The sequence below is a fragment of the Homalodisca vitripennis genome, chromosome 3 (genome assembly GCF_021130785.1).
Source record: "Homalodisca vitripennis isolate AUS2020 chromosome 3, UT_GWSS_2.1, whole genome shotgun sequence".
In the NCBI taxonomy this organism is placed as follows: domain Eukaryota; kingdom Metazoa; phylum Arthropoda; class Insecta; order Hemiptera; family Cicadellidae; genus Homalodisca; species Homalodisca vitripennis.
Genome location: NC_060209.1, coordinates 198,167,080 through 198,191,359, shown reverse-complemented (window position 1 = coordinate 198,191,359; position 24,280 = coordinate 198,167,080). Strand labels below are relative to the sequence as shown.

At 32.9% G+C, this 24,280-nt stretch overlaps 1 protein-coding gene across 5 annotated transcripts in view; it reads right to left on the bottom strand.

Moving 5' to 3' along the window:
* The window catches only part of LOC124358009 (glucose-6-phosphate exchanger SLC37A2), a 58,616-nt gene that overhangs the window by 22,658 nt on the left and 11,678 nt on the right, over positions 1 to 24,280 (bottom strand). For all 5 annotated transcript variants that reach the window (XM_046810228.1, XM_046810227.1, XM_046810225.1 and 2 more), the window contains exons 4-6: positions 14,584 to 14,719; positions 12,251 to 12,332; positions 6,235 to 6,455 (exon numbers count right to left, since the gene is read on the bottom strand). In XM_046810228.1, the coding sequence (XP_046666184.1) occupies positions 6,235 to 6,455; positions 12,251 to 12,332; positions 14,584 to 14,719 (439 nt within the window). The remainder of the gene's footprint in view (positions 1 to 6,234; positions 6,456 to 12,250; positions 12,333 to 14,583; positions 14,720 to 24,280) is intronic.

Below are 24,280 nucleotides of genomic sequence, written 5' to 3'. Positions count from 1 at the left end.
ATAAAATTAAATATGTATTTAAAATATTTTTAGAACTATTTATTGTATAACACAACTAAATAAAAATTTTAGAACAAAAACAATTCAAGCTAAAAAATCTACTAAGGGAATAAAATTTTTGTTTATAGAAATGTTTTAAAAACTAGTGAGAATTTAATTACTAGAGATATTAGTAACAGAAACGAAGTTCAAAGAGACATTGATGTTATAAAGGTAAAGATAAGGTTTATCAAAACCTGATAGTAATAAGCAACCTTTTCAACAATATTATTATATTAAGTCGATAACATAATTTCTCCAAAATTAAAAAAAAGAGGAAAACAACATATTTATATACATTATTTAATAGAGTAAGGAAATTTAGAAGTAAGCTCATCACTGAGTCAAAATAATTTGAACATAATAATATTTTTGATACAGACTAGCACAGTTTCAGGTCTGACCATATGGTCATTCAGACACTTAATGCAAGGGAAGGGAAACTGGAAGTAAGATGAGTTCAAAAAGTTGTAATTCAATGTGAAGTCAGTGTTAGACTATCTTATTAAATGAGTAAGATATTAATACGTGCTTATAATAACACACTAAGAATGATAACTATTGTGCAACATGGCTTTCAAAACATTATGTCGATAACATCTGAGCACCTGTCAGAACAGATAAGTTCAACGGGTTGTAACGGTCTATGAGATATCAGCGTTAGACTAGCTTATTAATATAGAAAGACATTATCTTGTTTATAATAACACACTAAGATTGACAACGATTATGCAACATTTAAAACATAGCTCGCAATGAAATATGTTGGTCAAATTTGAGCACTTATCAGAACAGATGAGTTCATCGAGTTGTAACAGTCTATGAGATATCAGTATTAGACTCGCTTATCAAAGCAGGAAGATACTAATACTTGCTTATAATATCATACGATTATGCAATCTGAGCACTTGTCAGAATAGATGAGATTGACAAGTAGTAACTGTTGTTGAGATATCACTGTTAGGCTAGCTTATTATTGCAGGAAGACCTTATTACTTGCATATAGTTACACACTAAGATTGCTTACGATTGTGCAACATGTGTAACACGGCTCTCAACAAGTTATATCGATCATATCTGAACACCTGTCAGAATAGATGAGTTCAACAAGTTATAACGGTCTATGAGATATCACTGTTATACTAGCTTATTAATATAAAAAAAGACATTATCTTGTTTATAATAACACACTAAGATTGCTAACGATTGTGTAATCTGAGCACTTGTCAAAACAGACGAGTTCAACAAGTTATAACGGTCTATGAGATATCACTGTTATACTAGCTTATTAATATAAATAGAGACATTATCTTGTTTATAATAACACACTAAGATTGCTAACGATTGTGTAATCTGAGCACTTGTCAAAACAGACGAGTTCAACAAGTTATAACAGTCTATTAGATATCACTGTTATACTAGCTTATTAATATAAAAAAAGACATTATCTTTTTTATAGTAACACACTAAGATTGACAATGACTGTGCAACATGTGAAACACAGATCTCGACAAATTCTGTCGATCATATCTGAGCACCTGTCAGAACAGATGAATTCAAAAGCAGGTTGTATCAATCTACGAGATATCAGCGTTATACTAGTTTATTAATATAGAAAGACATTATCTTGCTTATAATAACACACTATGATTGACAATGACTGTGCAACATGTGAAACACAGATCTCGACAAATTCTGTCGATCATATCTGAGCACCTGTCAGAACAGATGAATTCAACAGCAGGTTGTATCGATCTATGAGATATCAGCATTATACTAGTTTATTAATATAAAAAAAGACATTATCTTTTTTATAGTAATACACTAAGATTGACAATGACTGTGCAACATGTGAAACACAGATCTCGACAAATTCTGTCGATCATATCTGAGCACCTGTCAGAACAGATGAATTCAACAGCAGGTTGTATCGATCTAAGAGATATCAGCGTTATACTAGTTTATTAATATAGAAAGACATTATCTTGCTTATAATAACACACTAAGATTGACAATGACTGTGTAAAATGTGTAACACAGCTCTCATAAAATTATGTCGATCATATCTGAGAACCTGTCAGAACAGATGAGTTGAACAAGTTCTAATGGTTTATGAGATATCAGCGGTTATTAATTCAGGAATATTATAATGCTTAGTTATTATAAAACATGGATATAGTATTTAAATTCCATATTCCGATTACATGTTTGGAGTGATTAATTCAAACTTATACTAACTTGTCACACAGTTTTCTTATACATAAAAAGTTTATAGCTAAGCTTGTTTGCTGAAACTTGTCATCTGAGTTATTACTATATTTTCGTAGTTAATGATCGTATATACTGAAAATTAAGAAACGAAAAAGGAACAGAGAATAAATTAATCCTATTAATATTGTAAATGTGATAGATTTTTAAGATTTTTAGATGTTCAATATTAAATCATACAAAATCTAGTGGCCCGATTTGGTCGAAATTTGGTATGTATATTACTTATATATGAGAAAAAAAGAACGGACATAATTTTATTCCGCAATACCACCAAGTAATAGTATTATCTAACTTTTATTATAGATGGCAGCAGTATGTATCAAAACCAATTAATTTATTCTGGATTTCACTTGATGAACGAAACTGCTTATGTGTACATGTAAGGTACCAGAAATTTGGATTCCTTTGACATTTTGGGACAGCATACAATAGAATAAAATAGAATAGAGGAGAATTAACAATGATAAGTATAGTTCTAAAGCTTGAAAATATTTTGTTTAAAGTTTGTTTTTGACATTGGAAGCATTGTGAAGGAAACTGGATTTTTTACACACATATACCATTGTTCAGTGATACAAGAAATCAGTAACACTATGCTTCAAACATTACATTAAATTAGCGGACCAACCGATCAGTCAAACATTAGTCAAAAATTGGTTGCTTTGGTTGTCAATTCTGAAAAATGAACTAACATGGAAACCTAAGTTATCAAACGGATTTGAAATTTCTGATAAACCAATGTGGAGACAGTTCTCTGTATGGTTTTGAGAGTTCTCTAGAATGGACCAATAATAAAAATGGCCAACTCCCATTTCCTGTTTTGCCGCCATTTTGTTTCTGTTTTTAAAGATAGTTTGCATGGAGTTGACACAGAACATGGTTGTTGTCATTCCTAACTAATTTTAATCTAGATTATAGTTATGTGTTTAGTTATCCACTTAAGGAAGAGATAAGATTGCAGTTATCGAAACGTAGTGCTACTGATTTATTGTATCACTGAACGATGATAAATGTTCGGAAAACTCCTGTTTCTTACACAATGCTTCTGTCGTCAAAAATAAACAAAGGGACTACCTTTTGCCAATTGTAAATGTGTAAATGAACACATGTTTGTCACTGGGTAATGCAGTTTCTATTTATTTTCAAGGTTTTGCAGATTTTAGTGAACTCGGTTTGCATCTCCTTGTGTATTAAAAAGGTACAAAGAAACTTTACAATAAATGTATTGAATGCAAAATCTAGAGTTTTGCCCCTTAACCCTTTGAGCCCCAGCCGCCGGTATATCGTCGGTAAATTTCACTGTCTAAAAAACCCCAGGCCGACGATATTCCGGCGGTAAAAATAGTGCGAGAAACCCCAGCCGACGATATGTCGTCGGCATGATATAAGTTATTATAAATGGCTCTTAAGTGTTTAGTTTTAGCGACACCAGTGGTTTTAGAACTTATAATTTTATTTTCATACATATACAATATGATTTCATGGTCAAATGTTACTAAATAATATTTACATTACTCCTAAAGAAAGAGTAAGAAGATCAGCTGTTACTAAGAACAACATCTGCATCTGCTGTGACATTGTTTACGTTTAGTAGACTGTGTTGATGTTCATTAGTTTGTGTGAGTAGACAGTTATATTATTGTTTCGGTACTTTCAGTATGAAATATTGTTTTATTTTGTAAATAATGGGTGACTCAAACCGATACTTTGGGATTATACCGACCACAACAGTATGAAGAACACAAAAATATAAATTTATAGAAACAAACATGATAGAACGAAAAAACAACTCCGTAATTACAAAATTACAAACTTACAAGCATTTCCAGGTATTGTGATCGGTATTGTTGTCGCTGTTATCTTATCTTTCTCGAGAATCCCGATTACGGCAGGCCGCGCGCGGCATCACATGATTTGCAAGGTACATAATTGCCTTTCCATTAAAATTCAATTTATATTTCTGATCAGCCCCTCTAGAATTTGGTATTTTACTGATAGGTGCTATCTCGAGGGATGTTTTTCTTTCGTTGACATCAGCGCGGGTGCTGCCGAAGCCCGCGCTGATGACGAGGCACTCGCATTTTGGGTGGCGGAATGTGATCAAGAATAAAAAACAAGTTTTGAGTGTTTTTTCAATAAAGAGTTTAGTTTTAGTTTGGTAATGTTTGTTTTTGTTGAATTTTTGTGTTTGGAGAAATGTAGAGGTAAAACACGGAAGTACAACAAAGCGACGCGACTCTGCAATCACGTTATCTACTAGATCGCTCGACTTTGACCTCTGTCTGAGGATGGGGAGGGGTTTGCGATAAGACAATTCCTGTTTTATATTACCGAAATATTGTTCTACGCTAATCTAGTAATCAGTAGAAGCGAAATGTCAAATAACGATTCATGTCTGGGTGTGGTCGGTATAATCCCAAAGTACCCTCAAACCTAGCAGAACATTCAAGTGACATTGACAGACAATTGAATATTGACTTTTCAGATGACGATTCAGTATTATCTGATATTTTTGACGATGATAGTGACCTTGATCCGACGTATGATCCTAAATATGATAGTGACAATGGCAGAAATGTAGGCCTATTTAGTGCTAAAGACTTGACACCTGAGATACCATCTACATCAGCTCAGAATAATGTTACACAACCTAGGCCTAGTACGTCACAGGTTTTGTGTCATTAAAAAAAATATTTTACGAAATATTTATTATTGAACTAATCTGTCTGAAATTTTTTTTTCCATGTTTGCAATAACATGACAAATGAAATAAAATTATTTCCCACAGGTTAATTGTTCCTTGTTTTATTTCTAAAAAATGTTAAATGTAACTTTTTTCTTTTTTTTAGTTTGCACATATGCGTTATTTTACATATATAAAAGTACACAAACATTTTTTAGCCCTTATTGAATTTTTTTATTTGTAAAGTACCTTATTTCAAACATTTTAATGTATTATTTAGGTCATTAGGTAGTATATTAGAGATGGTATGATTTTTCAAATGAAATCGTACAAAATCACTGAAAAGGCCTTGGGGTTTTTAGACAGTTACTTGCAAAACTAGACTTGGTAAAAATTTGCACAAACTATATTTTTAGGTCCGGGGCTCAAAGGGTTAAACATATTTATATATAAAGAATTATCCAATAAAAAGTTTAACTGTATGAACATTTAACAGAGTCTTTCCTATTAACTTGTAACGAAATCAGGTTTAAATTGTTGTGTGTTTCCATCTGTGAGCACAATAACTTTCAAAGGAGTTAACTTAGGGAATTGAAATTTGTTGTCCACAACCTTGACATGGAAATTGTAAGTGGTACACATTGGTCCTTAGGCATTTGTCTTCAGGCCAAAATGTTTTCCATTGTGAGAGGAATGTGAAGCCCCCACACTGACCATGTATTTAACCTTGCTAGTATATCATATTGGAATATATTTAATCTAACATAAAAATCTTAAATTTTTCAGTTATCTTTCACATTGTATTTTTTAATTTTCAGTTTTGGAGTTATACACATTTTTTAATGTTTCCATACTTGACTTTTTGTGCAAACAGTTTAACTAAGTATCATCAGCACGTAACCACATATGTTTAGCTTGGTTTTTATAGTAAATCTTTAAAACTATTTATGATTGAAAGTTCATTAAAAACTCCTATTTTGACAAGTTCTTCTCAATAATTACCGCTCAAATTCATTACAATTAAATGGTCCAAGTTAAGTAAACTAGACTTGCAGAAAATCTTCTTAGGGTATGTACCTAAAAAGTAGAAAACACAATTTATTAATTGGAATACATATTTTTCTGGGTAAATGTTCAATTTCTCCGGGCCCAAAGCAAACTTTTCTGTGATTTTAAATGCTGATTAATTTAATGGTGATTTTAAGCACCCAAACTCAAATGGCTGTGTGTGGCAAACAAACCTTGTCTTTGATCTCTGGTCGGTTTTGCTGGGGCACCACGCACCCGACATCCATGGGATCTGGCACCAAGAACAGGAAGTTGATGAACCCCATGAGAGCGATGATGACCCCTGGTACGATGAATGACAGGGCCCAGTCCGACTCAACGTAGTAGCCCGCAATAACTGTCCCCAGGATATTTCCAATTGAAGTGTGTGAGTTCCACACGCCAAAGATAAAACCTACAACAGAACAAAAGGGATAGGGCATAGTTACAATATTATTTACATACAGTTCTAGATTGCCCAGAATTAATGATCTTAAGTGGTATAATTCACAGCAGAGATTTCAACACACCAAAGATAAAACCTACACCAGAACAGAAGGGGGAAGACATAGTTACAATCTTGGTTACATACAGTTCTAGATTGGCTAGAATTAATGATCTTAAGCGGTATAACCCCCAGCAGAGAGTTCCACACACACAGAGCGAACAAGCATGATGCTTTGTTCCGTAACGCTAAACAACATTTTTTCCCATGTAAAACAGAGAAGCATTGCTTGCCAAAATAGAAGTAGTCACTTTAAAAAACAGTTACTTATCAAAGTCAGTACCTGTTCGTGCTATGCGTTCTTTGGAACACAGTCTATTTATTTTCCAATTGCCATGGTCACTCCTTCCACGTTAAAAATTCATTGAAACTATAAAAGAGTCTATCTGCTAGCCAAGACTTTAATTTCTTATTTAACACTTTCAACTCCAAGACCTTCAAGGATGCGGGCAAGACACTGAAAAAAGTTTGCTCCTGCATAGGACCGTTTTGCTTCTAAGAGCTTCAAGCGATAGGCCGGCAAATTAAGTCTGTTCCATTTCTAACATTTTCATTACTTTCATGCTCCGGATGGCTCTCTTCTATAAGATTATAACACGTAAATTACATGCAAACGTTCCACTCCATACCGAAATTCCACAGGGTATGAGGTTCTTAAAAAGGATGTGGTAGCTGCCTCTTCTGTGCTGACAGACTGTTCTTCTAATGGTGAAGACGGCTCGGATAGCTTACAACAGAGCACGTCTATGTGCTCATTCCATTCAAGATCTTCATTCAAGAATAAATTGAAGTGGCTGCATCGTTATCAGTTAGGTGCTGCCAAAGGTAACTTGCTTAGTCTTGGAGGCATTAAAGACAATATTATGCCTCATACAGTAGTCCACTGCCAAGTTCAAGCCAATGTACGTGTTTATTTCGAGGCTTTCAATAGACTTCTGAGACGTGAGTAGGCACAACTCCAAGCAACTTCAGACCAATATCTCTCATATCAACATTCTTTAAGGTAGTTCACAGAGAAGTGCTTAGGAGGCTGATGGACCATTGCCAACAGCATAGACTACTGACAGATAGACAACATGGATTCCTAAAGGCAATGATAAAACTAGCTGAATATATCATTGAAAACCTTGAAAAAGGAAAACTTGCGACTAACATATTTCTTGACTTTAGCAAGGCATTGGGTTCCTTGGGAAAAAACTGTATCCTCAATAAAATAAAACATTTTTAGACAGGAGACATTGCTTACAAGTGGTTTAAGAGCTATTTGACTGGAAGGAGTCAACTTTTAGAAATATCTCATATAGAAAATGGTATAGCACAAACTATTGGATCCAATCTCCTGCCAGTAGACAGAGGAGTACCTCAAGGATCCGTTCTAGAACCAGTGCTATTCATACTATTCATAAATGATATGCCAGAATATCTTGGCCAGTACTGTTCAATTACAATGTATGCAGACGACACAACACTCCTTCTATCAGATGAGCTATCTGATAGATAGCTATCTGACAACCTAGTCATTAAATTACATATGGCAATGAACACAGCACATCAATACTGCCACGAATTTAACTTAGTTGTCAATTTGTCAAAAACACACCAACTGGGTTTTTGGAGAAGGAAAAATTAAGTTCCTAGTCTACCTGATGTGGATTTGCTATGCAATAAACTAAACACCTGCATCTTTCTACTAAAATACATAACTCATATTTTTGACATTACTACAGCAATACTGACATATCACTTAACTCTTTGAGTCCCATCTGGTGAACGAAATTGCTACGTGGGGAAGCACCTCGGCTGGTAACCTCCAAAAAATCTTGATTATACAAAAAAAAACTATAAGAATACTTGGTTTGCCCGAGAGATAGGTGAAGAAAAACCTGAAAGAACTGAGAATCCTGACGATTTCATCACTATACATCCGAGAAGTGGTCCTATTTGCTGATAGTAAAGAATTGCTGCAGCACCATGATCTGAATGGCTATAACAACACCCGGTATAGATCCCAGTACACCCGTCCTGCACACCACCTTTTGCTAAACGAAAAGAAGCCATCCTACATCGGCCTAAATTGTCAAACCATTTACCAGCTGAAATAAGAAACCTCACAGAGAAAGCTCAATGATTGGTGATTGGATGATTGGTGGACTTTCACAGAGACCTTTCTACTAACTGATAGAATATCTACATCATAAAAACCACTGAAATGATTATGACTTTAACATAAATATTGATGTGTATTGATACCATCACAGCTCTTGATGTTTTGCGAATAAAGAATTTATTCTGTTAGTGTTATATACTAACTACTTCTTAGTTTCTATTTCTGGATTTATACTGTTTCTAATACAAAATAATAAGTGTAGTAGTACTGCCCGTGAATTATTCTTGAGGTTTAATTAGAAAGTTGGTGTGAAGAAATAACTGCCTGTGAATATGGGCCAGCACTGGTGACTGTATTAGGTTTTCTGTGAATTCTTGATTTGGCTTTTGAGTTATGTCTATTTTTACAGTAAAATCACTGTTTTTAAGAGTAATAATGGTGAATAATTAGTAGAAATTTCACTGGTTTTACCCAGTAAAAACTTTGCAGTACTTAAGAGCATTTTTATTGTTGTTACTGAGCATCAACCATCTTGGATGTAATATGTTTGATGCTCCGCGTCTTTTACAGTTATACAAATACTAAACCATTGCACACACCGATGTCAACATGGCAGCACTTGCCCCCCTCCCCCCCACTTCTTGTGCTATACATAAACTGCAGTTACTTTCTAGATAACCCTTGTATTTTAAATAAACTATGGAAAATATATTATATATTAATAGTTGACTATTATTTCATCAAATCTTAATCTTGAAGCGGTACAATTTTGCTCTCTAGATTGGTACAATAACTAGTTTTTGTAAGCCTTTTGATAACTACTTTGGACAAAATTATGTTTAAGATAAATTACATTTATTTTACCTTTGTGTTTGTGGGAAGATTTTAGATTTTAAACAAACCGTTGCAGAAATGTTGGAAAACATTCTGCTTTGGGGATGTGTGGCAATTTTAATAAAACAGTGAATTTCAGTATTATCAATAATTTAAGTTTGTATACATTTTTGCCTTTCAGTGGTGTGAGAAGACAAAACTTGGTTAAAAAATTGTCATTATGACGAAAAAGTATCAGCTAATAAGAGCTGATATCACAATCAGACAAACATGTGGCATCTTACTGTTATCACTGGCAAACACTTGACTCACAACAAACGGTTTGCACATCAATCTTAAACAACTATTCGGAAATTTGAAGAAAAACAGTTTATTTTCAGCTCCAATATTTACAATTCTATAAAATTTAAAGCAAATGGTGTCAACATTTAAGCCTAGAAAAGAGGTTGATAATTTGCAAGTCAAACATAACACTTTACCATTTGAGTAAAGTTCATAGTACAGAATTTCACAAACAATTTTGTGTAACATTATATCAAATATTACGAGTATGCTCATTTAGGCATATCTTTTAGGCATCGTTAGTAAAAGTGATGTTTACAACAGAAACAAGATAGCAGCAAATATTGTATACAATATTTACAAAATACAAATTTTGTATATTTTGATTCATAGTATATTCATTCTAGATGAATATACTATGTGCTAAGGTATACAAGTGAAACTAATAAAATAATACAAACCAAGTTTATGTAAATTTTCTTACATAGTATATTATAATTGTAAAGATAAGGAATAACTCGAAGTTTATAATTACAAACAAATCAGGATACCAGTTGCCTTTAACAATACCAACCCCGGTGAGGCTGAACTGTGCGATTATTGGTGTATAGAATAAGTAGGGAAAGATTTAATTTTATTTAAATTAAACTTTAACTTTGGAAGAATTGTTTAGTTTATTTCTTTTACGAAAGAAAATTAAAGTGATGTTTATAAATTCAATGGTTTATTTTCTCTTTGCCAAGAATATAGGACTTTAAGTAAAATTAAGTGATATGATTTAAAGTAAATTTAAATTAAAAATAAATATAAATAAATATAAATAAATAATAATCTGGGAAACTAATCACAAATTTTTTTTGATAAATTATCATTGTATGAACTTCTTAAAACATATTGCGACTGTGCATTAATTTGTTTTAATCCTCTATTCTTTTTTATTTTTAGGTTTCTTATTTACGAAGGCTACCCAGAAAGTATGTTACATTTCGCTCCGTAGCCACTACGGGCAGGACTATCACGGCCATTTTTATGTCAGGGCGTTTCTCCCGTTCAGTGGCTGTCCAGCCGTGCTAATAACAGGTTACTGTCGCTCTTTGTTGTTTTACAACAGCAGTTTTAAATGTGAGTTGTGAAGTGCGGTCTGTAATACAAATTTTTTGGCTAAGCACAAAAAACTAATTGAAATTTATCGCCAACTTTGTGAAGTTTGTGGGAACGATGAGATTACTGAAGATGAGTGCGTCAGTGGTGCATTAGGTTTAAAATGGCCGAAGTAATGTGCGTGATGACGAGCAACGTGGACAGTCAAGCATTTTTACTGATGAAATTGTCTCTAAAGTCGATGAGAAGATTCACAATAACAGAACTCTCACTTAGTTTTCCTCAAATTTCAAGAAGTTTGTTACACAAAATTGTTATGCAGAAGTAAGGTTACCATACATTTTGTGCTAGACAGGTACAGAAAATCTTAAAAGAAACACATGAAAATCAGCGTATGACTGCTTCATTGACGTGTTCGGATACTTGTGAAAAAGATGGTGACTCGCTGCTCAATTGAATCATTACAGGAGACGTAATGGGTAAAACACGTAAATTGCAAAACCAAATTAGGGTCTATAAAGTGGGGGCACAAACACTCCTCCAAAAAACACAGAAAATGCATGCAATCATTGTCGGCACAGAAGATTACGGCAACTGTGTTTTGGAACAGGAAAGGAGTTCTTTTTTTGATTTTTTAGAACGTGATACAACCATAAATTCTGCGAGGTATTGTGAAACCTTGCAAAAGTTAAGAAGAGCAATTCAAAACAAGCTCCAAGGAAAGTTGAGTTCGAAAATTTTGTTTTTTCACAACAACGCCCTCCCACAAATCGGAAGGTTTTTCCCATCCGCCTTACAGTCCGGACCTTGCACTCAGTGACTCCTGGCTTGCGACGCAGCGCTTTGACGAAGGTGTGGAACTGCGGGAGGGTTTGACTACGTGGTTGAAGTCTCGGGCAGCAGAATGTTATAATGCTGGATTTTCAAAACTAGATTTCAAAACATTATTATAAGTGTCTAAATTTCTATGGTGACTATGTTGATAAATAGTATTTTAGTGTCAGTTTCAAATACACATATTGTATAAAACTCACACTGGAAATAACATACTAATGCTATATAAAACTGATACGGGTTCAACATTTATTTCCTAATCTGAATAAGTGATATTCATTCATATATTATCAGGTGTTAACACCAAAACCTACACATGATATAAGAGTTATTTTGTAACCTCCACAACTGGAACAAAGCATACATAAAAAAAATTCAATAACTATAAATTCATCTGAATTATATTCAATACACTTTAATTTCCTTTAAGCATTAAAATTGGAAATTACTTATTGATAATTCAATGTAATACTATTTGTCTAAGTTACACTATAAAGCACAAGATAAACATAGTTCCATTAGTGCTATATGGTTTTTTTGTACTGACCTCTCTTGCCCTTGCCGAACCAGTTACCCATGACAGCAACCACACCTGGCCATCCCGTTGTTTGGACAATCCCACCAAAGATCTTTAAACAGAAATCTTCATTAATGTTTGGTGGAAAATGGTTCTTTGTTGATATTTTAAATGATTTCAATTTTAATCACTATATTTTACAGTGAATAAAATATTTGTGACAAAGATTAAATTCTTTTTTTTATCATAATATTACATGTGAAAGCCAAATTTAGTTCCAGTTCACCTTCCTCTTACTTAAAGCATCTGAAATCTGATGCTGTTGCAGACTTGAGACTTGACTCCTGAAATCTGGAGTCATGTTCGTCTGAAGGGATCTAAAAATAGTCGGTGACAAAGAACGAAGACGCTCAAAATGAACCCCTCGCATCGTTTCAACATCAAAGACACACAGACTACAAAAGGTAGTGCAATCTAGTTGAAGAGGTATTGTCATTGTCTCATCAGGTGCACAACTGTACACACAGCAGTTGTGAAAGTTCGCGTGTACCCGACAGGGTACAGGTCATTGTGAATGTGTTAAGGTCCATCTAGATCCTTTATTTTGTTGATTATTTTGCTCACAAATAATCATTTTATCTAACCCAAAATACAATCATGTCTTCAGATTTTTACTGAAAACACATCTTTGTTGTTTTAACTCATGTGTGTTTTCATTTAAAAATTTTTGTTATCATTTTTTTTCGTTATAAAAATTTTTCATTTCAGCTCTTTTAGATTCTACATATAGAGAAATATCAACAATAGTGTCATCTGAATTATTTACAATGAATTCTTTAAAATATCCTTTTATAGACGATAATATTTGAACATCTACACATGTATTTTGTACTTAAATAAAGTCTATTAGGATTTGTTGAACTCTTTTATACATATTATATACAATACATCAATTAAAAAAGAAGATAATTTGCTAGCAATGTTATGTCATTGTTCAATACTAAATAGATTCATATAATTTTTATTTTGTTTAAAATATTTCTTCAATTCCTTAAGTTTTTAAAATTTTTTTTATTATAAATTTAATAGTTTTACTCAATTCTTTAAATAGTTAAATTTTTTATCTATTAATTTCTTATTTCCTAAACGTTTCTTTGAGCTATAATGTCTATTGTAATGTTTGTAAAAAGGTTTTGAAAATTTTGATTGATTAATTGATTTATGTTAGCAAATTCATTGTCTCAAAGGTACATAACAAAATTTTAAAATAACTTTGTTTAGTTTTATTTTGGTTTTGTCTGGTCAATTTTTTTTAACTTCTTATTATATTTTTCCTTGATCAAAAATATAAATACATAGGTCTCAGAAACATACTTCGAACAAAAAGCGTTTACTTCAATCTTTGTCAGGTACTTCCAGTATACGGTCTAAGGTATTTCCAGTGCCATAGTAGGATTTGTCTTGTTGTCCTGAGGAAGTAAAGATATATACATACGTAGGTCTGTGAAGTCTACTTCAGTTAAAAGGTGTCACTTCCGATTGTGTTAAATCACTTACATTGTCCTGGTTGAGTTTGCCCTGTTATCCTGATGAAGAAAATATACATACATAAGTTGAAAAAGAAGCATATGACAGCCTACGGGAATTCTACCTACTTCTTATCTACTTTTGGTATAAGGGGAATATCCTAATTAAGTTCTTGCAACATTTCAAAATAATCATGTATAAGGTTTTGCGTTAAAGAAGTCTTGTTTTTTTCGGACTGAAGTCTGCGAAAGAATTGAACATTGAGGCATTGAACAATTTCTCTATTTTTCCTTAAGCTACTTTTAAAATGCCATATCACATTATCAAGGAAGCCCTCCAGTTTGGAGTACCATAAGTTAAAACATCCACAGCTTTGATCATTAAGATTGGTTTTATACCAGGGTTTAAATAATATTTACAATGTATTAGATGTTTAAATACGCCACTGAACCAATCTGGAGTACAATTTAGATATTAAATTTGTATTTACTATCTGCATTACACTACCAATAAAGCACTGTACAAATAATCAATCGAACTTCAACTGAAAATGTTAACAGCTGATTAGTGTCAGTTAAATTTGGATTATAAAACATGAATACTAAATTTTTTTTCAGGATTTCAAAATATTCCAGGTAACTTTTCTTATATTTCTTTTCTTTTAAACCTTAATTGGATTTCAATGAATATTTTTACAAAGAAAATTAGCTGAATTACTTAAACCCTTCTTAATATTAATGTTTAGCATAACATTTTAAAATTAATTTTTATACAATTTTTATGAAGAAAAATTGAAACAAAAATATTTGAAAAATACACAAACTAATAAAACTTACCTGAACCAGCATGAAGTACGGAATTGAGTGAATGCTATAGTACTTGGCTATTCCCAGCATATAACCTGCTATCCCTGACAGTATCATACCCAGAGCCAAGAAGTATCGTAGGCTAACTCGCTCAGCAACCAGTCCACTATAACAAAGAACAGATATTTAGAACTTGGCTATTCATAGCAGATATCTTGCTATTCCTGACAGTATCATACCCAGAGCCAAGAAGTATCGTAGGCTAACTCGCTCAGCAACCAGTCCACTATAACAAAGAACAGATATTTAGAACTTGGCTATTCATAGCAGATATCTTGCTATTCCTGACAGTATCATACCAAGAGCCAAGAAGTATCGTAGGCTAACTCGCTCAGCAACCAGTCCACTATAACAAAGAACAGATATTTAGAACTTGGCTATTCATAGCAGATATCTTGCTATTCCTGACAGTATCATACCAAGAGCCAAGAAGTATCGTAGGCTAACTCGCTCAGCAACCAGTCCACTATAACAAAGAACAGATATTTAGAACTTGGCTATTCATAGCAGATATCTTGCTATTCCTGACAGTATCATACCAAGAGCCAAGAAGTATCGTAGGCTAACTCGCTCAGCAACCAGTCCACTATAACAAAGAACAGATATTTAGAACTTGGCTATTCATAGCAGATATCTTGCTATTCCTGACAGTATCATACCCAGAGCCAAGAAGTACCGCATGCTAAATTGCTCAGCAACCACTCCACTATAACAGAGAATACAGATATTAGTGTTATTATGTTACTAGCAGTTACACTCAACTTTACACACAATTTCCTATTGAATAACAGGTATGTCATAGGTATATATATATATATATTTCAAATGACATAATAAACACTCCTGAAAAATTCAGGTCACTAGAATGAAGTAAAACATGGGTAGCTCTTAGGCTGAGAAACATCAGCCTTGCGACTCATTGTACCAATCCAATATGATTCTTAAATAGGAAGTCCTAACTTGGTTTCTTTCACAAGTTGAAGAATAGTGACACCTCCTCTGGTTGGTCTGACATCTCCAGAGATTGAGCTTTCAGCAGTCTTACTAGGTTTTCACCAGATAGATTGCATCATTTGATCTTGAATACTTGATCGATAACTGGTTTCACCAGCTGCATCATTTGATCTTATTCCCAATTTACAAGGACAAAAATAGTGAAAACTAGATGGCAATGGAATGCTTAAAAAAGTGGCTCCTCCTCCAGTTCTTTAAGAGAGTACAAAGGCTTAATTTCCAGGTGACTTTTGAGGGCTAGTTTGATATCTTCCAAATTCACCATTTTTATACTATCTGGTAGGCTGTTGAACACCTTTATGGCTAGGGCTGGGAAACATTGCTGAGATTTTGAGTCTGTACCATAGTAGATCCAAGTGAAATGCTCAAAAGGTGTTATGACCATGGATTTGATCCCATCTCACATACCAATCCAGATTTCTCTTCAAAAGGAGCAGGGAACTTAGCGTATATTGCCCATAGACTTGCAAGTATCTTGAGCTTTAAAGATAGTACTCTTTCTCTTAGACATAGGCGTAGCGTGGACCATTAATCTGGGGGGCAGAGATACAAAAGTCTATTAACTACTTCTACTTAATGCCCTGAAAGTAAATGTCGATCTTGAACATTTGTTCACGTGATGGATGCAATGAAGCCTCTGAGCAGTCAATAGCATCAAGTTTTTTCTGAATCTTCCTTTTGTGAGGGAGTGACAGTCTTTCAACTGACAAACCTTCATGCCATATTTGTTACTTTGCTCTTGTGCTTCATTATATGCTCAACTAAATTCATCATCTGTATCCAGTTTTAAGCAGTTAATGACTGATTCAACTTTTGCAAAAACCTTAAAATATCCAAAGATTTATTCTGCAGCTCTTTGGAGAGGACTTCGGTTTGGCTCAAAACATTGTTCAATAGTTTTAGACTGAAAACAAATTCAAAGGTGCTGATTTGTTTGACCATCTGCTTCTGCTGCAATTTTACTATTTGTTGTGCCATTTACAATAACTTCCAAAGTTTCATACACTTCCAGAAGTTGATCCAAACTAGCATTAATGGCCTCATGCTGAACAGTCCATCCAATTAGAGACAATCTCACCAGTCTTTTAATTTTTGTTTCTCCACTTTGCATACATATTGATTCAAAAATAGAATATCTGCTGGCTGATGCAATAATTGTATTATACAGATTATTTAACGTGGATAAACAATTCCAGAGCTACCTTATTTCTTCACAAAATCTCATAACAGCCAGCTCGAGCAAATGGGCATGGCAGTGAGTATACTAAGCTTTAGGCTCTTTTTGAAACCGAACAACTACACCTTTACATTTTCTGCTCATACTGCTAGAGCTGTCATAGGCGTGGCCATACATTTTATCATCAAGGGTTAACTTTTATGAAGCAAAAAATTATTATTATTCTCATAAAATCTTAAGTTCCCAGGGCTTCAATGGAAAATAATAAATGGAATAACGGGTAATTATAAAGATAAGAATGTTGACCGAGTAGAATTAGATAACTGTACGATTATTACGGATTATTACAGATTCTTTAATCGTATCCGAAGAGATTAACAATATTTTATAACACGATACACAAGCCCAGATAGCTGTGGAATTTGGTAATATCTCCTCATAAGGATTATAGGGAGTGTGAATTAGTAGTGGAAGTTGTATAGACAATTTCGTAACATCTGCTCATAAGGATTATTGAGAGTGTCAATTAGTAGTGGAAGTTGTATAGACAATTTCGTAACATCTGCTCATAAGGATTATTGGGAGTGTCAATTAGTAGTGGAAGTTGTATAGACAATTTCGTAACATATGCTCATAAGGATTATTGGGAGTATCAATTAGTAGTGAAAGTTGTATTGACCATTTCGTAATATCTGCTCATGAGGATTATTGGGAGTGTCAATTAGTAGTGAAAGTTGTATTGACCATTTCGTAACATCTGCTCATGAGGATTATTGGGAGTGTCAATTAGTAGTAGAAGTTTTATAGACCATTTCGTAACATCTGCTCATAAGGATTATTGGGAGTGTCAATTAGTAATGACAGTTGTATAGACAATTTCGTAACATCTGCTCATGAGGATTATTGGGAGTGTCAATTAGTAGTAGAAGTTTTATAGACCATTTCGTAACATCTGCTCATAAGGATTATTGGGAGTGTCAATTAGTAATGACAGTTGTATATACCATTTTGTAACATCTGCTCATAAGGATTATTGGGAGTGTCAATTAGTAGTGGAAGTTGTATAGACAATTTCGTAACATCTGCTCATGAGGATTATTGGGAGTGTCAATTAGTAGTGAAAGTTGTATTGACCATTTCGTAATATCTGCTCATGAGGATTATTGGGAGTGTCAATTAGTAGTGGAACTTGTATAGACAATTTCGTAACATCTGCTCATGAGGATTATTGGGAGTGTCAATTAGTAGTAGAAGTTTTATAGACCATTTCGTAACATCTGCTCATAAGGATTATTGGGAGTGTCAATTAGTAATGACAGTTGTATAGACAATTTCGTAACATCTGCTCATGAGGATTATTGGGAGTGTCAATTAGTAGTAGAAGTTTTATAGACCATTTCGTAACATCTGCTCATAAGGATTATTGGGAGTGTCAATTAGTAATGACAGTTGTATATACCATTTTGTAACATCTGCTCATAAGGATTATTGGGAGTGTCCATTAATAGTGGAAGTTGTATAGACAATTTCGGACTATCTGCTCATAAGGATTATTGGGAGTATCAATGAGTAGTGGAATTTGTATAGACAATTTCGTAACATCTGCTCATAAGGATTATTGGGAGTGTCAATTAGTAGTGGAAGTTGTATAGACAATTTCGTAAAATCTGCTCATAAGGATTATTGGGAGTATCAATTAGTAGTGAAAGTTGTATTGACCATTTCGTAATATCTGCTCATGAGGATTATTGGGAGTGTCAATTAGTAGTAGAAGTTTTATAGACCATTTCGTAAAATCTGCTCATAAGGATTATTGGGAGTGTCAATTAGTAATGACAGTTGTATATACCATTTTGTAACATCTGCTCATAAGGATTATTGGGAGTATCAATTAGTAGTGAAAGTTGTATTGACCATTTCGTAATATCTGCTCATGAGGATTATTGGGAGTGTCAATTAGTAGTGGAACTTGTATAGACAATTTCGTAACATCTGCTCATGAGGATTATTGGGAGTGCCAATTAGTAGTAGAAGTTTTATAGACCATTTCGTAACATCTGCTCATGAGGATTATTGGGAGTGTCAATTAGTAGTGGAAGTTGTATAGACAATTTTGTAACATCTGCTCATAAGGATTATTGGGAGTGTCAATTAGTAGTGGAAGTTGTACAGACAATTTCGGAATATCTGCTCATAAGGATTATTGGGAGTATCAATGAGTAGTGGAAGTTGTATAGACAATTTCGTAACATCTGCTCATGAGGATTATTGGGAGTGTCAATTAGTAATGAGAGTTGTATATACCATTTTGTAACATCTGCTCATAAGGATTATTGGGAGTGTCCATTAGTAGTGGAAGTTGTATAGACAATTTCGTAATATCTGCTCATAAGGATTATTGAGAGTATCAATGAGTAGTGGAAGTTGTATAGTCAATTTCGTAACATCTGCTCATGAGGATTATTGGGAGTTTCAATTAGTAGTGAAAGTTGTATAGACAATTTCGTAACATCTGCTCATAAAGATTATTGAGAGTGGCAATTAGTAGTGGAACTTGTATAGACAATTTCGGAATATCTGCTCATAAGGATTATTGAGTGTCAATTAGTAGTGGAAGTTGTATAGACAATTTCGTAACATCTGCTCATAAGGATTATTGAGAGTGTCAATTAGTAGTGGAAGTTGTATAGACAATTTCTTAACATCTGCTGATGAGGATTATTGGGAGTGTCAATTAGTAGTGGCAGTTGTATAGACCATTTTGTAACATCTGCTCATGAGGATTATTCGGAGTGTCAATTAGTAGTGGAAGTTGTATTGACCATTTTGTAATATCTGCTCATGAGGATTATTGGGAGTGTCAATTAGTAGCGGAAGTTGTATAGACCATTTCGTAATATCTGCTCATGAGGATTATTGGGAGTGTCAATTAGTAGTGGAAGTTGTATAGACCATTTCGTAACATCTGTTCATGAGGATTATTGGGAGTGTCAATTAGTAGTGGAAGTTGTATAGACAATTTAGTAACATCTGCTCATAAGGATTATTGGGAGTGTCAATTAGTAGTGGAAGTTGTACAGACAATTTCGGAATATCTGCTCATAAGGATTATTGGGAGTGTCAATTAGTAGTGGAAGTTGTATAGACAATTTCGTAACATCTGCTCATGAGGATTTTTGGGAGTGTCATTTAGTAGTGGCAGTTGTATAGACCATTTCATAACATCTGCTCATGAGGATTATTGGGAGTGTCAATTAGTAGTGGAAGTTGTATAGGCAATTTCTTAACATCAGCTCATAAGGATTTTTGGGAGTGTCAATTAGTAGTGGAAGTTGTAGACAATTTCGTAACATCTGCTCATAAGGATTATTATTATTGTTCACTTAGTAGTGGACGTTGTATAAAGAATTTTGTAACATTTGTTCATAAAAAAAATTGGGAGTATTCGTTTGGTAAATTTATATAAAATAGATTAAAATAATAAAATTATTAAAAGTACTATTCGTAATTCATATTTTAAAAAGAGATATGCTTAGGACGTACCTTTTGAGCACATGTAAATCGTGCAATTTATTTTAACGTTGATTTTAATGTTTATAAGTTAAGAAATTGAAAATATATACGTTTGATTTGAATTATATAAAAAATTCATTAATCCCAAAATATTAGTGATTTAGTGAGTGATATAAATATAAATATAGTAAATGATTTAGTGCGCCTGCAATTTTAATTTTTTATTTTTAAAGAAGTACTTATTGAAAGCATTACTCATCAATGTGAATAATATTCAATAGGAGGATTGAATGAGATGTATACTGAAATGACCTAACATTCTTCAGAGGTCAGCAACCTAAAATAACTGATGACACTTTGATAAAAAAAACACTCATAAGAAGTGAGGTTTGTTCAAGAAATAAAATTTTAATTGAAGCAAATTCAAATCAGTGTTTTGAACTACAAGAAATCGAATAACCTATTGACCCACATATATAACCTAGTGACCCACATACTTGACATAGTAACTTATATCTTTGAAGTTTTACAAATTTAATATTATATAAATTTGTATCTTTATCTCATTTTTTAGAATTAATCCGCATATTTTGCTATCATAACCGTGGAGTGTACATTGGTTTACAATTAAAACAGAACGTTAAAATTTGGCGCCCAACAACTTAGGGATCTATCTTCTAACATTAATTGGAACTTTTTTTATTCAACACTACCAACAGGCACACATCCAATAATTTGAACCATTTAATTTTGACGTCACAAATTGAGGCAACACCAACAACTCGAACCACATCAAAATAGTGGCAATTTCATGGTGATGTTTAATCATCACAAATACATCAATCACCACTTGTAAAGAGAGATAGACTGGTAAGTTCTTGAGTTTATTATAATTTGATACTTATAATGATGTAATGTAAAGCTACAATTCCAACATTTTTATAAATGGAAAACCTTTTATATACCTTATTTTATTAATTTATATAATGATAACTCAAAACTCACAGAATTCAGAACATTTATTTTGTTTTGTTTTGACAATTGAAATAAAGTGTCTTTATGTAAATGGAAAATAATTATAATATTTCTGCACTCATGTTTTATTGAACATACACATGATGGATAGAATGATACTGTCATTACAGCTAAATAATGAAGAATGTTGTTAACACAATTTAATCATTCAGATTAATGTTATCTCATTAATTAATGTGTATTTATTAAGGCATCACTAATATCTTTGGAAGTTACCTAATCTAATCAGAATCCCAACAAAGATTTGTGAATATCCATTTAAACACAAGTTTATCAATGGAAATTATAATTAATTAACCATTTCAGATAATTTTTAATATTTCTTAATTCATATTTACGATACAACGATTGTTCAACAATACGACTTCAATCTAATGTACAAAAGTTTAAGAGGACACATTACTGTATATGGTTTATTTAATTAACTGTTTGGCTTTTTTTAGAAATATCTATCAGATAGGGCTTTTGTCAAAACACAAGGTATAGTATACACATTGTCTTGTTTTTAAGAGTATTTTGTGACTAAATGATTTTTTTATTAATTTTTGTACAAATCTGTTCTGATACTAAATAAATATTTAAACAATAAAAATGCCATTTTATTGATTCTAGACATTCCTGAAGATCTAGACTTCTTGCACAATTTTAGGTAGCTAGCTCAAAGACAGTTATAATAGTTCAATTAAAATTTGAAAGAAATATTCACCAAAGTAGTATACAAGCAGTGTAAAGGCATATTTAAAACTTTACAACTGTATATAAACGTCAAATTCAAATTCAAAGATTTTTGGCATTAAAAGTATTTGGAAGGATATCAGGATTTTGGACATTTGCCATCGTTATAGGTTATAAAAGGTATAACACAACTTTTTGAGGATAGGAATCTATCCTCTTCATCAGGTGGGGGAGGTATTAATCCTCAAAACATTGTGTTATACCTTTTATAACCTATAACGATGGCAAATGTCCAAAATCCTGATATCCTTTCAAAACTTCCATCATCAATGACAAACTTTAAATAAAAGTATTTGTTTTAACAAAAAGCAAAATATTTATTTGATTTGGAGTGTAAGTATTTGTCTTAAAGCTAAATAAGTATAGTTGTTTATGCTAGTTATTGTGCAAAAACAAGAATCACTTCCAATCATTCACGCTGCACCAAAAATCATAAAGCAGGACGTGCAATCACAAAGTTTCTAACAAGTTCCTTGATGAAATGGAAAGCACGATTTGTGAGCAAGAGATTAGTAACTACACACTATAATCTTTGAAGTCCGACAGTGAAGTTACACTGACTTGTGTTGCTCGTTCACATTATAAACGAATCAAGAAATGTAACTGAGCTTCTCTCTAATCTAGGATGTGTTGAGTCTTATCCTGATGTAACCGCATTGGAATTATTAACAGAATATCATCCCTGTGTAACTCTTGCATCATAGTAGCATCGCATTTAAAATTTATTTATAATTAAGTTGTCATTGGTATGAAACTAAGTTTGAAACAGTTTAAACTAAACAAAATAAAATAGAGTGCAGCAAGCATAGGGTGTCTTCCATAGTTTGTCACTTACGCTCAGAATACTAAGGAATCACTTGGAATTTTATGATTTGTTAAAGATAACCGTTTTGAAGGCCAAGTGTATTCTATCCTGAAGCAGCTAGATAAAATAGGATTCAGAGATGTGGTTTCCTATCTATTTTCACCACTAAGAGATGCTAGGGAACATTTCACAATTTTAAGTTATGGTTCCTGATAACTTCTATATTGCATGCATAATTAACCCTTTGAGTGCCAAGTATTTTTTGAGTGGGTATACTGAAAAGTGCCAGGTATTTTTCGAGTGGGTGTACCTAGAAGTGCCAGCCCTTTTTCAGGCATTTTGCAAGGTTTTAGTAAAAAATTCACAGTTCGATTATTTAATAAGCTATCAACATGATTCTTTTTTTATTTTTCTCTGAAAACTCTGTTTAATTAACATAAAATAACAAAGTTACCATAACACTAAATTTAGGAATACCAAAAATGGACTTACCTAAAAAAAATTCGAAAATATTTTTTAATTTCATTTTTCAACCAAATTATTATGACCAAAAAAATTCATATTCTTTTCTTAGTCCATATCACTGGAAAGTGTATGCAATTGTCTGTAAATCTTGAAAAATTTATATTATTATCTTCAATAATGAGTGAGTTATACAACTTTTAAGAAACTATTGTCACATTGTTTTCTGGTAGCTATGGCAACCAAACATGTTTATATGTGAGTTTCATAATTTGAAGTTTGATCGGAAGTGTACTATAACAATTTATTTTGAAAAGAACGATTCTTCACAAACATTTCAATATGATATTATTTAAAAATATTAAAGGTTACAATTTTTAGTGACTTTTTCCCGAACGTCCGGTAAACTCGGACGTCGGCACTTTTCGGCCAACTTTTGTCGTCCGGTAAAATCGGACGTTGGCACTCAAAGGGTTAAACCATCTCAAGACAATGATGTGAGAATGGAATGTACAGTGGGGGCTCTTTCTATAAAATTTCATAAATTACCTCAGGAAAAATAGGGAATACTCCCTGTTTAGGTCCAGGAGGAACGAGATAGCCTAGAGAGTTTTCTTCTGTCTTTTACTCACTAGCCCAGCCCAGTAAATGGAGTTATCGGAAAGTTCTGGTGTAATTGTTTTTTTAATTTTTTACTTCTTTTATATCTTTGGAGTTGTTGAACACGATTCTCATATTCAAACAAAATTTTGTGTTCATACATGAATCTTTTAAATACACAAAACAACATGATTCTTTCTCGTTTTTAGCTTATTGCTTCCAAAATAAGAATTTTAACTGGAAAAAAAGCACTTTAGTAAAATAGAGAGAATCAAATTTTCTATAATTGTCGTCTTAACATATTTTTGGTAAGACCGATATGTAAC